The sequence below is a fragment of the Corapipo altera genome, unplaced genomic scaffold (genome assembly GCF_003945725.1).
Source record: "Corapipo altera isolate COAL_440 unplaced genomic scaffold, ASM394572v1 23, whole genome shotgun sequence".
Taxonomy (NCBI): Eukaryota; Metazoa; Chordata; class Aves; order Passeriformes; family Pipridae; genus Corapipo; species Corapipo altera.
This window is the reverse complement of record NW_020884878.1, coordinates 12,705,423-12,718,199: the sequence shown is the minus strand read 5'-3', so window position 1 is coordinate 12,718,199 and position 12,777 is coordinate 12,705,423. Positions and strand designations below refer to the sequence as shown.

General features: G+C 42.7%; 1 protein-coding gene across 5 annotated transcripts in view; it reads right to left on the bottom strand.

Moving 5' to 3' along the window:
• Positions 1-12,777, bottom strand: part of FOXN3 (forkhead box N3) — a 134,855-nt gene that overhangs the window by 99,712 nt on the left and 22,366 nt on the right. For all 5 annotated transcript variants that reach the window (XM_027637604.1, XM_027637605.1, XM_027637607.1 and 2 more), the window contains exon 3: positions 6,323-6,459. In XM_027637604.1, the coding sequence (XP_027493405.1) occupies positions 6,323-6,459 (137 nt within the window). The remainder of the gene's footprint in view (positions 1-6,322; positions 6,460-12,777) is intronic.

Here is a 12,777-nt window from a genome sequence, read left to right as displayed (position 1 = left end):
ACCAAGTCCTGGATTGGCAAATCCTCAAATATATATGCACTTATCAGTGTGTTCACTCAAGTAAAAGTTCTCTTTTCCTTTGCTATTCATACCTGGCACCAAACTGAACCAATATTATCTAACCTGCCAGAAAACAGACATAAAGCTGCATAATTCCAAAGTATAGATGCTCTTCAAATCAAGACATGTGATGATGGCAGAGGGCACATTTTGGAAGAACTTGTGTTCTCTGAGACCTCTGAACTACAAAAACATCAAAACAAAAATTCCCCAAAGACTCCACCTTAACACCACACCAAGAGAAGAAAACTCATTCTTACTCTGCCCAGGAAGTAAAATATCTAGGTCAATCTTGATAAAGTGGTTGTAACATGCACACAAATTACTAGTAGACTGCTCTATGGTCAGCTTCATTTCCTATTGAAAGCAAAAACAATAATACAGAATTAAATCCGTGTTTCCAGACTGCAAAGGACAACCAACTAATTCCTTTTCTAAGTTCTTTCTTGCAGTGAGACACCCTGCAGAGTCTTTCAGCAAATGGGTAAAAATCGTTTCACCAGCTTCACTAAATGGCCACAGAAGATAATTTCTGATCTCAACTTATAAAGTGTACAGATAGGAAGAATGCTTATAATTTGCCCAGTATGATAACCTACAACTATTGACTTTGATGCAGATTTAGCTTCAATAAGCAACTGTGAAAGGTCGAAGCTTGAGACAGTAAAATCAAACCTGCAAATATTTGAAGTAGTTGTTCCAGCAAGAGCAGTTTCCTCAGCAGCCAAGAGTTGCCCTCGGCGGGGAACACCTGTCCATCTCACATCCCTGTAACATCTTCAGTGTTCCCCAAACTGAGGGGGCTCTATGTAAACCTAATCCCGACAGCATGTGGCAGTGACTGCTGGAGGAGGTTCTGCTGCAGCAGTGTGCAGGGGACATGGGGGACCTGGAGTGGGGGTGCAGCGAGGGCCCCACACAGGCACTGCCTGGGAGCTCCTGCCACAGGACTGCCCCTCACTCTCTTCACTGCATGTGGGAGAGCTCGTACTGCTGAGATGGAAGCAGAAAGCCAGGACTGACAGTGCTAAGACTGTGTGTCTTTAGTCTCAAAATAGGCAAAATGCAAATGTAAGTGTGCTCAGGCCACCTCTCCTGCCATTTACCACAGGGCTCACAGTGATGGCCATCACTTTCTCACAGTGATTTGTGAATCTTGGATTTTCAGGAATACAGCTTTAGCCACCAAGTTGCATGAATTTTTCATTGTGTCTGTATGAATAGATCTCAAAACCCTAACCCTAATCATAAAGTCCACTTTTCTTAATCTCTGTCTCCGGAAAAAGAATATTTTTGTCAGAAGGAGGTATCAAAAGACAAGACACTGGAGAAGTGAAGAATGTTGAAAGAGCTCATGGCATTTAGCAGCAAAAAGTGATAAGAGACACTAAATTTGATAAAACAGAAGCCACTTTAAATGTTTTAAATTCCAGGCTAGCAATGTTTCATAAGATATGTAGTCACTCACATACCTGCAGGCTCTCTGTGATCCATTAGCCCACCCCTGTACCTACACTTCAACAGGGGAAAGGGAATGTAAAACCAGATGACAAAGCCATGCACATTTAAATGAAATACTGTTCTGGGAAGTGACTACACAAGCCGCAGAGGTGGTTTTCTGCTGACTCCCTGTGGGGCCTGTTTCCCCCCCATCACCAAGGCTGTAGCACTGGCCAGGAGTCCAGCAGTGCAGCAGGATGGCTCTGCAGCATCTGCTCCACCAACCACCAGCAGATGCCACATAAACTGACTGCCCTCCAAGAACCAAAACCATGCTGCAGGTGAGTTCTTGCTACATGTTTTCCCATCGGTTTCAGCCCTGCAAGGTTCAAGCCCTCTCTACAGAGGGCAGCCCAGCTGAAATGCAGTGATGCACACCAGAGGAGGCATTTTTCTGATAGGAGTGCTCTGATGTGCACAGGTGGACTTCACGTCCGAAGTCAAACACAAATTTAGTTCAGGACTAGCTGGGATCTCAGTTCTTCCTGAAGCAGAACCAAGCTCATCCAAGGAGTTGTTCCAATGGGAAGGAGCAAACTAATGAGGAACTCAATGAAGCCTTTATGAACAGGCAGGTTGGGGGGGCAGCACACAAAAGAAAAACCTCTTCAATTTCTAACTTGGGTATGTTAGCAATTGTATCAGTTATAGGGCAGATGTGTCAACATTTGCCAATGCTCTAACAAATTGCAATTAACAGAAAACTCTGGAAAAAAATGAAAAGCCATGAAATTATTACCTACAAGTCTGTAAAGGGATCTAGAATACTTCTGGGTGGTCACCCTTATCTTCAAATATTTTTTTATCACTCAGAGAAACTAATAATTTCTGTTATTTTAGATAACATTTTCTGATACTTTTCAGCAGCAGAAGGAGAAACAGAATTGAGAAATAGGCCCATGTAATACAGCCAGAGAAAAATCCATTCCAAGATCCCCTCTAAGCGCTACTGGAAGAGAAAATCCCACCCACGCTTCAGTTACAGTCAGGAAACTGGAAATAAAACATATAAATGAAATATCGGGGCACTGACTTGTATATTTACTTAACCAAGTTTGTGTCTACAAATATTTCAAGGTTGCTATTGCCAACACAATTGTAAATATTTAAAAAGAAACACATTAGACTAAAGTACTATTTTTGCGCACCAAGGAGAAAGGGTTTTTTTAACAACCATGTGTATCACTGTTAGTTCACTCTTGAAATTTATCATAAATTGCGCTTCATGACATACACTTCAATCAGAAGAACCAGATAAAAATCCAAGGGGTTTTGTTTTTTTGCATGAGTGTTGTTTTTTAAGAATACACATCCAAACCAATTAAAATTATTCAATTTGCTATATTCTTCTTCTCTTCTTCCAGCTTACAGATAATCTTTGCCCTAAATTGCAGTAGCAATTCACATAAGCGAAGTCTGAAGTTCCTTCTTATGTACAAACACAGCAAGGTTGCCTTTTTCCCAGAAACTACAGTCTTCTATACACGGAACCCAATGTAATCCAAATATCCTGGTTTGAGTTATGTTTTAGCTCATATGATACTGGTATAAACTGACCCAGCCATCCAAACATGTGTGTTCACATCATAAAACTCTTTCATAAAAGGTCCAGCCTTTTATGCTTATGCAGGAAGCTAAATTATCTGATGTAATTAACTCTGCTCAGAAAAGGAGAATTTGTGTGTTTGGTGATCATCTTGCCTGGGATATTTTTATAATGCATTCCTCCACTCTGTGCTCAATTCAACCCTAAGCTGCTTACGCAGATACTAAACAGAACACGTGATTCATTTGTGCATCGTTATTCTTTTAAAACATCCGATAAAGACAAGCAATAGGTCAATTTGTCCCCCTGGAATTGCAACAACTGACCCTTAAAAATCTTGTAATTCCTCTAATTAATCCCATACCCGGAGGCAGAAGTAATACTGGCAAATTATCTGGTTGCAGATATATTTCATTAATATCAGGTGACAGTTTCTCTTAGTTGTGGGCTTCCGCTATGTAAGATGGATGGACAGCGAAACCCCTGCCATCCAAGGATTTTTTCTATATGTATTGTCCTCTCCATCAGAAACATTTCCCTTGGAATTTGTTACTATGACAATTTATTGCTCTGGAGATCTGACTATGGTGGACTGGATTTACATTTTCTACTCTTACTGAAGTCTTTGTACACATGAGAAAGCAATCACACATCAGATTACTGGGGTTTTTTTCAAACACACATGGAATGTTAAACTCCTTGTGAATATATTGGAAATATATTCAAAAAAGTGTCATGTAACTCCCAATTCAGAATTAATTCAAAATTCACTGATAGCCTAGACCAGCTTTATGTTGATGTTTCACCAGACATTAGTATAAGAATGAATAAATAAATATTTTAGAACACTATGTGAAGATTGAGTTTTATTTAACAGTGGAAATGCTGAAAGGTAGTCAACTAAAAGTAGCAGTAAGATTATAGTTTCTTCATACAAAATCCGGCCTCCTTTGAAACACAATACCTGTGTTTAAAAGGTATTTATTGCTGCAGTCACGCAAGCTCTTTGTTTTATGATGCAGTCATTACAAGGAAGATTCCAAATCACTTGACTGCATAAGCAGTGCAGCAGCAGCTCTGACATTCCATGGTTTCCAAGGAGAGGAAGTTTCCCTTTCAGTTTTGGGACTTTTGCTAGCCCACTCCTTTTTCCTTGCTCAGAAGACAGCTTTGCCATTTGTCCAGCTACAAATGGGCACTGGTGAAAGCAGGCAGTCTTTCAAAATGCTTTCTTAAATCCCAGGTTATCTATCACCTTCCAATACACCTCTCCTCTCCCACTCATGAAAACAGGTCATGAGGTTCTGGACACTCACTCCACTGGAAGAGGGCAGCATGAGTTTTACCCAAGGTCTGAGACTCTGCAGGCATCCTTTGCCCCACAGAGTAAATACAGAGTGGCAGCGGGCCAAGGCTGTGCAGGATGAGGATGGCAGAGTAGTGGGCACATGGCTGTGCAGGACACAGGGCGGCTGCACCACTATGGGCTCCCTGACATCCACCCGGGGTGTCTCTAAGGGCTCATCCCTGCAAGCACTGCTCACAGCAGCGCTGTTGCATTGCTTCCTTCAGCAAAACCTGAAAAAGCTACTGCCAGCAACATCTGCCAGCAGATTGCACAGTGGTTCTGGCAAATCCACCCCATTGAATCAACAGTTGCTTCAGCCATAAAAAAATGGGAGATCCTCTGGCTTTTACCTGCATGTGTTTGCCGGATTTTTTTGTTTGTGGGGATTAGAAGAGATCAAAATCCCTCCATTTCTATGTCAGATGTGCATTACACTTCTACTTGATACGGCAATCTCTCAATAAATCTGTATAAGTATAATTAAAATACTCTTAAAAAGGCAGCAGTAATGATAAAGCGAGGCTCAGGGAACACGCTTTGTTCAAATGTACAAACTACGATTTTAATCCACTATTTAAATTATTTATCTGTCCTTCTGCAGAGCACAGTAGTGGGGGTACTTCCGCAGGTGGAGCTAGGGACAGTGTTTCCCCAGCGGCCCACGGGACATGCAGGACAGCCGGGCCGCCGCCTCGGGACCCCCCAGCCCCGCCAACCCCCGGTTTCAGACCAGGGGAACCCTCGGCGAGGCGGGGGATCCCCTCGACACAGCAGCCGGCTCCGGGTCCCCATTCCCAGCGCCGTGCCGGGATTACTCGTTACCGCGGCAACGGTGCGGCCGGGCCCCGGCGGCCTCGTGACGCGACAGCGCCGGCCCGGCCCGCGCGTTGCCGGGGAGATCCTCCGTCGCCACGGCGACCATCACGCCGCACTGCCCGGCCGCTGCCCTGCCCGGCCGCCAGCCTCAACGATAACGCGGAAAAAACAATAATTAAAACAAACAAACAAACAAACCCCCCCCCCCACCTCGGACGCCACGAGAACCGTCTGCGTCACCGCTCAGTCTCGGCGCTGCTGCGGGCCCTGCTGCAGCTGGCCCCCAACACCTTCCCTATCCTGAGAAGTGCGGGGCAACACGGGCCACGAGCAGCATTCCTGTCCCGGCCGTGACACCCTGCCAACGCTTGGAAAAAGTGAAGCAAAGAATTTCCATATTAGCAGCGAGGAGAAAGCAGTTCTGCCAAAGCCCAGTGCTTGCCTTCTCACTTGGCGGATGGCAGACATAGATTCTCTGTCTTTGCAAATGTTTGTCAAGAAAATCAGACCAAAAAATGCAAAACAAGTGGAAAAAAACCACCCCATGTCTGTTTCACTGAAGCAAAGCAGGCAATCCGGGCTGATCCCAAGAGCCAGCACTGGTGCCCATCACACAAGTGCTGGTCATGCCATCTGGGTACAGGGCTCACCTGGACACCTCCCGCCTGCACAAGCAACACCAGCTGCATACTTCTCTTGGGAGAAAAAAACAAGCCCATCTCTGCTGAGTGAGGGTACTGCGTTTTCATAAAAGGGACAAGTGGCCACTTCAGTGCCCTCCATTTGCTTATATGCACTTTAATTCCAGGTATTCTTTTCCAAGTGGCTCTGTGGCTCTGGCAGGAAGACTGAAGGCTCACTGATGCCAGGCAGGGGCATGGCAGGTAAGGTGTCTTGGACATAAGGCAAGGCTGCTATACCAGCACTCCTGGGCTTTCTTCACTAGCTCAGTTCCAAACTGCATCACTTAATTACACTGAATGTCTTACCCAAGATTCACACACAACATTGCATGAAAACATTTAGAGTTATATAAAACATCTAGTTCTTACCTTTGATATGCCTGAGGAGATGTGGGAGGTGTATTGAACACATGCGAATATGGGTGATAGGGTGTCTTTTTCAAAGCCTGAATAAGATTTTGTCTATATTCTGGGTCTATACACCACAAGGACCCTTTTCCAATACTCTGCAAAGAAAAAAGAATTAAAAAAAAAAAATCAAATATTTGATCTAATGGCACAGCCTTATTTATTTAGCAGTATTTGTCAATAGAAGCAGTGGGTTTGGGTTTTTTATCTGACAGAAGTGAACATAGTTTGCTTCCCAGAGATTATCACTCCAGTAATAATGTATCACAACTGTATGATTTAAATCACACTTCTGAGGGGGGAAAAAGAATGAATGTTTGGCTGCTCTTTTTCCCCCTCTCTCTTGTTACTACTGAATATGATTTATTAATATCTGGCAATTTCCCCATCAGCCCATACTGGAAAAATAAGAAACTACAGTTTAACTGTTAAATGGAAACTTTGAAGAAAAGTATCTTCTTTTTGGAAGTGATTTTCTTTTCCTTTTGCTGTTATACTGACAAGAAACAAGGCTAGGAAGGAGGGGGTTAAACACCCCAGCAACTGTTTTAAAAATAAAAGGACTTTATCCTTCAACCCACATGACATCAATACCATTGTACTACAAGAGGAAATTAATCATCTTTTCTCCCCTGAGGGGAAAAAAATACCCCAAAAACCCAAAACAAACCAACCAACCAACCAAAAAAAAAAAAGCCCATAACCATTTAAGCATGTTGTGAAACTGTGATTGGCTAAAACAACAGTTACTGTAGTTACCCTTTCTGGACACACAGAGCAACACAAGCGGTCAATCTTTAAGGCAAAGACTAAACTAAAATTCATTATTTACTCTGCAGTTACAAGCAGTGAAATTTCAGATCTTGTCTCAATCCCATCAGAGGTCAGGCTGAGAGGATATTTTGAATTGTTTTGTGTGAGTTCTCAAACACATGAAAACATCTTTCCCTCAGCTTCACTATGAAAGCATACAGAATGATAGCTCAGGAGGAACCTTGGTCTGCTTGAGCATAATAAAAAAAACCACCAATCCTAATTGTTGACTGAACTCCACTAGCAGCTCTCAAGGCATTATGATAAGATTTTATGGTAAATGATTATGTTTTCTGGGACAGGTGGGGGAGGCTGCGTTACCACCTCTTGCCACTTTTCAATCCAGGATCATCCCTTTTGTCAGCTCCAACTTCTATCAGTCGAACAAGGCTCTCAGTTCACATGTTAAAGAACAAACACACACAGACACACACACAAAATCACACCAGAAGTGGCATATAACTTTCTTAAGCCATAAGGAAGACCAAGAACAGACACTTGTTTCCTTCAAGAACTTACCATCTTTGCCCTACCACCTCCTAAATGCTCCTCTGCCTCACCAACAGCTTTAGGATACACAGTGCATTGCAACATGCTAAGTGCTTACAGACCTCCTTCCAAGCTTACAAAGAGAGCAAATCTGCAACAAATTCTCCACAAAAACAAATACATGGAAGACAAAAATCTTCCCCAATGCCACTGGATGGCTGTGTGGGTGCACCTAGGAAGTTCACAGCACCATGTGAAACTTGTCTCCAAAGACAAGTAGAGGGGCTGGCATTACCCACAGGAGCTGTAATAGCTTTCTGTCAGAAACAAGCATGGCTGCTGGAGGGGATGAAGAAACCATTCTCTGCATGCTGCTCTGGGGGAGCAGAAACATGGGGCCAAGCCTCTTCAGGATGGCAGGGTTCAAGCCCATCTCCCCCGTTACTTCCCAGGGGTGCCCTACCACAAGGCCACAGAAGAGTCTAAGGGAAGACATCTTCCAGCTCTTGAAGTGAAGCAAGGCCCTTGCATAGCCAGAAATCAAGATTCAAAGGGCTAGAGAGAGACTCTCTTGGACTCTCAGTAAAGCACTACAGCTGGTGACTGAAAGATCCATTGCTGGTGTCAGTGGTGGAAGCTGTGCACCACACATCTCAAACCAGTTTGCAAAAGAAGGTTGTTAGGCTTAGCCTTCTTTAATATGACAGAATGAGCCAGACACTTGACACGATAAGCCTAGTAAGTGACTTTTTTAGGCAAAGGACAGAGTCAAAAATAGAATCCGAACCTCCCAAATTCCACTTCCATGCTCCATCCAAGAGCCAGATGAAGAACATAAAATTTCCTTTTAAGCAAGCAATGTGCAAAACTAGAAATGTTTTTTCAGGAGAAAACCTTGGTTGGATTCCTTACTTCTTACAGCATGGGATAAGCTGGGGAAAGAAAAAAAAGCTACATTTAAATACCATTTACCTTACTTGTACTTACTGGAACACAACATATTGTTTCCAAACTTCTCTGTTTTTTTATTTACTTCCAAGATAGACTTTTCATATACCTGGAAGAGATTACTCCCCAAAACCATAAGAGTTAGTTTAAGCTGAGGGCCTTATAATATGAAGTCACTACTGAAGAGTAACTTCAAAACCTTTCATTACAGTTAAGATAAATTTGTTTGGCTTGCCTGTATTCTTGCAAAAGCCAAAAATAATCTCACTGAAAAACTGAAACTCTCTCTCACAAAAAGTATTGAGAAGAATTACACTCTATGTTAAAAAAAATCACTAGGAAGGCAGATTTGCTATATTTTCACTGCAACTGAGTTGACTTATAATATACCAGCAAAACCAAATGCAGTTTAAGGCAAAGCTCGCCAGCCATGTGAAGTTCTCTTTTAAGACACTTATTTTTGTTTTTCTACAATCATGTAAGAGAGTAGGAATAAAAAGAAAGCTTAAGGGTCATCCAGTTGAGAATCCTTCTTGACTGTTGGGAGGCATGAAGAGCTTCATTAGCTCTCTGTTTAGATTTGTCATTAGTCTTCCCATACACAGAGCAATCACAGGAAAGGAAATCACTGGTGCTCAGACCCCTTGGTTAGTGATTAATTTCCATCTTATGACACTTGGTGTGCTGCTTCACTACCTCCTCCATGCCAGAAGTCAAAAGTGACTCCAATCAAAAACCAGCAAGGAAGGGTCAAAAAAAAAAAAGTAAATCCCTGGATTACATTTGTCTCCCAGGCAACAAGTGACTGAGGAGTGGTTAACAGCCCCCTGATCATCTCAGCACTGGAGTGCTTTCAGACCTCCTGACACGCTCCCAGGGTCAGGCACAGCCACCTCCCTCCTGCCAATCACAGGTTACAGCTTCTGCATTCATTCCTGGTTAAGGTTAATAAAAACAAGGGGAATGTTACTACAAGTCCCCTTCACATTGTCCAAGAGTAAACTACAGTTGCATGTAAACTGTTTCAGAAGTGTTAATAGGGAGAGAGAGCAACACAAACTTACCCCAGAGAAGTTTATGACTGAAAACTCTATTTAAAAAAAAATCCTTTTCTACTAGGAAATTGGTACTCCTTTTTATGTCACTTACTATATATGTAGATTGTGCCATGATATTGTGTACTAAATCCCAATTTATTAATACATTTGCTCTTTCTCATATATACAATTCTGATTGCCTCCTATCCATTAAAACCCACGCATTGCCATGAAAAGTTACATGGTACACTCAATGTTCAGTCAGTTTTTCTCCCAATGGACTGCATACAAAAATTTTAAATCCTACTTCACACAATCTATTAGTACCTAAATAAAAATGTTTGGTTGTTTTTTAGAATTGAAAAAAAGACTGAAATAATTAAAATGTTGCTTGTCAGCTCTTTCAGTTGTTACAGCTGGGAATAAAAGCATTACCCACTATTAAAACTCCTCATGATAAAGATTTTGCTTCCATATATCTCACAACTAACTGCCCAGCCTTATGTATCAGATACTGTCTGCCTGAAGCTCAATTAAAAAAAATTATGCATTGAGCTCTTTCCAAGACCAATGGCTGGGAAAAAACACATAACCCATCTATATAAAAATTCCAAATAATGTTTATTTGAGGAAATTTGTTCCCTGGTTATTTTAGCACAGAACTTGAAATGTGTTAGGAATGCAGCTTTTTCCCCCAGATTTGTTCTTTTCATTGCCATAAAAACAGTCTGGCCAAAAGAAAGCTGTGAGAAGGGAGCAGATAGACGAACCACAGAACATGTTGGCTCAGGGGGATGTTGGCAATTCCAAATTTTACCTTCTGAAGCTCTGGTAATACATTCACTTTGAATTCACACCATGGAGGAGCAGCTCCAGATGCCCATATCTCTCACAGCAGCAGCATCACCAAGACAGTCCCTAAGGGAACAGACCCCTAAAAAAAAAATCTCCCAGAACGGATGTAGTGGGTGGAGGGGTCCTCGCATCTCCTGCTGCTTCCCTGATCCTCCCTGCACTGTCTTCCTCCCTAATGTCTCGCATATGTCTGGCCTTTCTTCCACAAGCCCATTTCAAGTCATTTTCTTCAAAGAAAACTATTCTGCTCACACAATTTGATGTCATTTAAACTTATTAAGCTGACTCACATGAAGGGTCTAATGAGCACCCAGAGCTGCTGCAAAGCAGGGGATGGATGTGGAGAGCCAGGGAGGGGAATGGAAGCTCTCCCCTTCTGCAGCAGGAGGTGTGGTGACACCTCCATGCATCTCTTGGAACAGCACACTGAGAAAAGAAAAACAGGACTGGCTGGACACAAAGCAGCTTGTAACATGAATGGGAAAACCAGTATGACATAGGGCGGGAGTACACGGGAGAGCTGAGGTGAGCTAGGCAGTAAGGCTGACACACAGCCCTGACAGAAAGGCCAGGCCATGCATGTGAGACCAGAGACACCAAGATGCTAGGCACCAACATAGGGGTAGACTGGGAGGAGAGAAACCAAAACAAGACCCATGGGTGACCCCACAGCTCTGCACAGGCACCTAGGTTATGCAGCAAGCTGAGAATTATTAAACAACAGTTTGAGTTAAAGACCTTGCTACTCCAAACAACAGCTCCCCACTGAGCAGATCTGTCCTCTTACTTCTCCACTACCAACTGAGGAGGGGGATGAGTGGCCATGGCTAGGCTCTTCTCAACAAAACTATCAACAATATGAATCAGGTACATGGCAGTTACACAGGCTGAAGCGCTACAGATGTACACCATCTGAGAAATACATCACGCTGGCTATAGGGGTACTTCAGTAACCATAAAAGCAAACAGAAAAGGCAGAGATTTCCTATTATTCAAAAAAGGGCATTTCCAACTAGCATCTGCAGCCTCAAGCTATCAAATCTTGAAATCACACCACTGTGACATCTGTCCCTGCCGAGTTTAGTGCAAGTTGCTGCAGTCGTTAACACACAACCTGCAAATAACATTAAGGACACCTTCTGCAGTGATGAGGAACCTTTTGGTCTCAGTATTCACCATTACATATCTAGTTTTCTCTCAAGGATGAAACCTACTATTGTTACAGGTGGTGACCTCTTTGCAAGTAATAATGGAGAGATTACTGGGTATCAAAGATTCTTACTCCAAAGAAATACTTATCCTGAGCTTATTGTGTCCAGTTACGCTGCAACAGCAGGCTTGAAGTAAACCTTTCACACAGATTTGCCACCAAGCTAATCCATGGGAATTCCAAACAACTTCTACAGGTGTCCAAGTATTTTATGAGCACAGAAGTGTTTCTACAGGATCAAAAAGAATTGGAGGATAGAACTATCCATATCACCACAAAATTTAAAACAACCATTTGACTAACTACAGTCAGGACCAGAACCTGAAATAACAATTGTTTTAGAGCAGAAACACGTTTCTGAACTTCTATGTCTGCACCACACCAAATGTAGCAGCACTAAGCCATCAGCTACCTTTTCACAGACTCTGTGTCACTGCTGACTGCTCACACCTGCGCATGAAACCTCTGGGAGTGGTGAGAGCATGCCCAGGGCCGTCAGGCAGCAAGGACCTGCACAAGCGCTCAAGAGACTGCAGTTACCCACAAGACAGCAATTCTGGAAGCCTTGATTAAAACGGGTTTCTGGCTGTTTCCCAGGAAGAGCAAACTAACATCAAGAATTCCTCCTAAACACAAATTCCCCTTTTCTAACCTTCTAAAAAAAATGTATTTAACAAGAAAAATGAGACATTTTTGTGAGGAAACAGAGAAGCAGGAGGAAGGGAAGTAAAATACTTTCTCAGTTGCACCTCATGACCCCCTGCCTTCAGCTCTGAAATACACTGAGAGGAACACAATAATCAGTGCAAAATCCACCTCAAGAGAGAATGACTTGCTTAAATAACTTTTTGCACTATGCAGAGAAACTGCCAAGTGACTTAAAAGCCATTCCACAATACAACATCAATTACATATCCTTCACCAAATATGTCCCTACTCTTGAAGGTCTGCAAACGTTGTGCAGGCACTATGAGAAAAAAGTGCTTCGTGATTACAAAATTCACAAAAGCTATAAAATGCAAGCCTGCATACTGTGTTGAATCAGCACTGCGACAGCCAGGGCA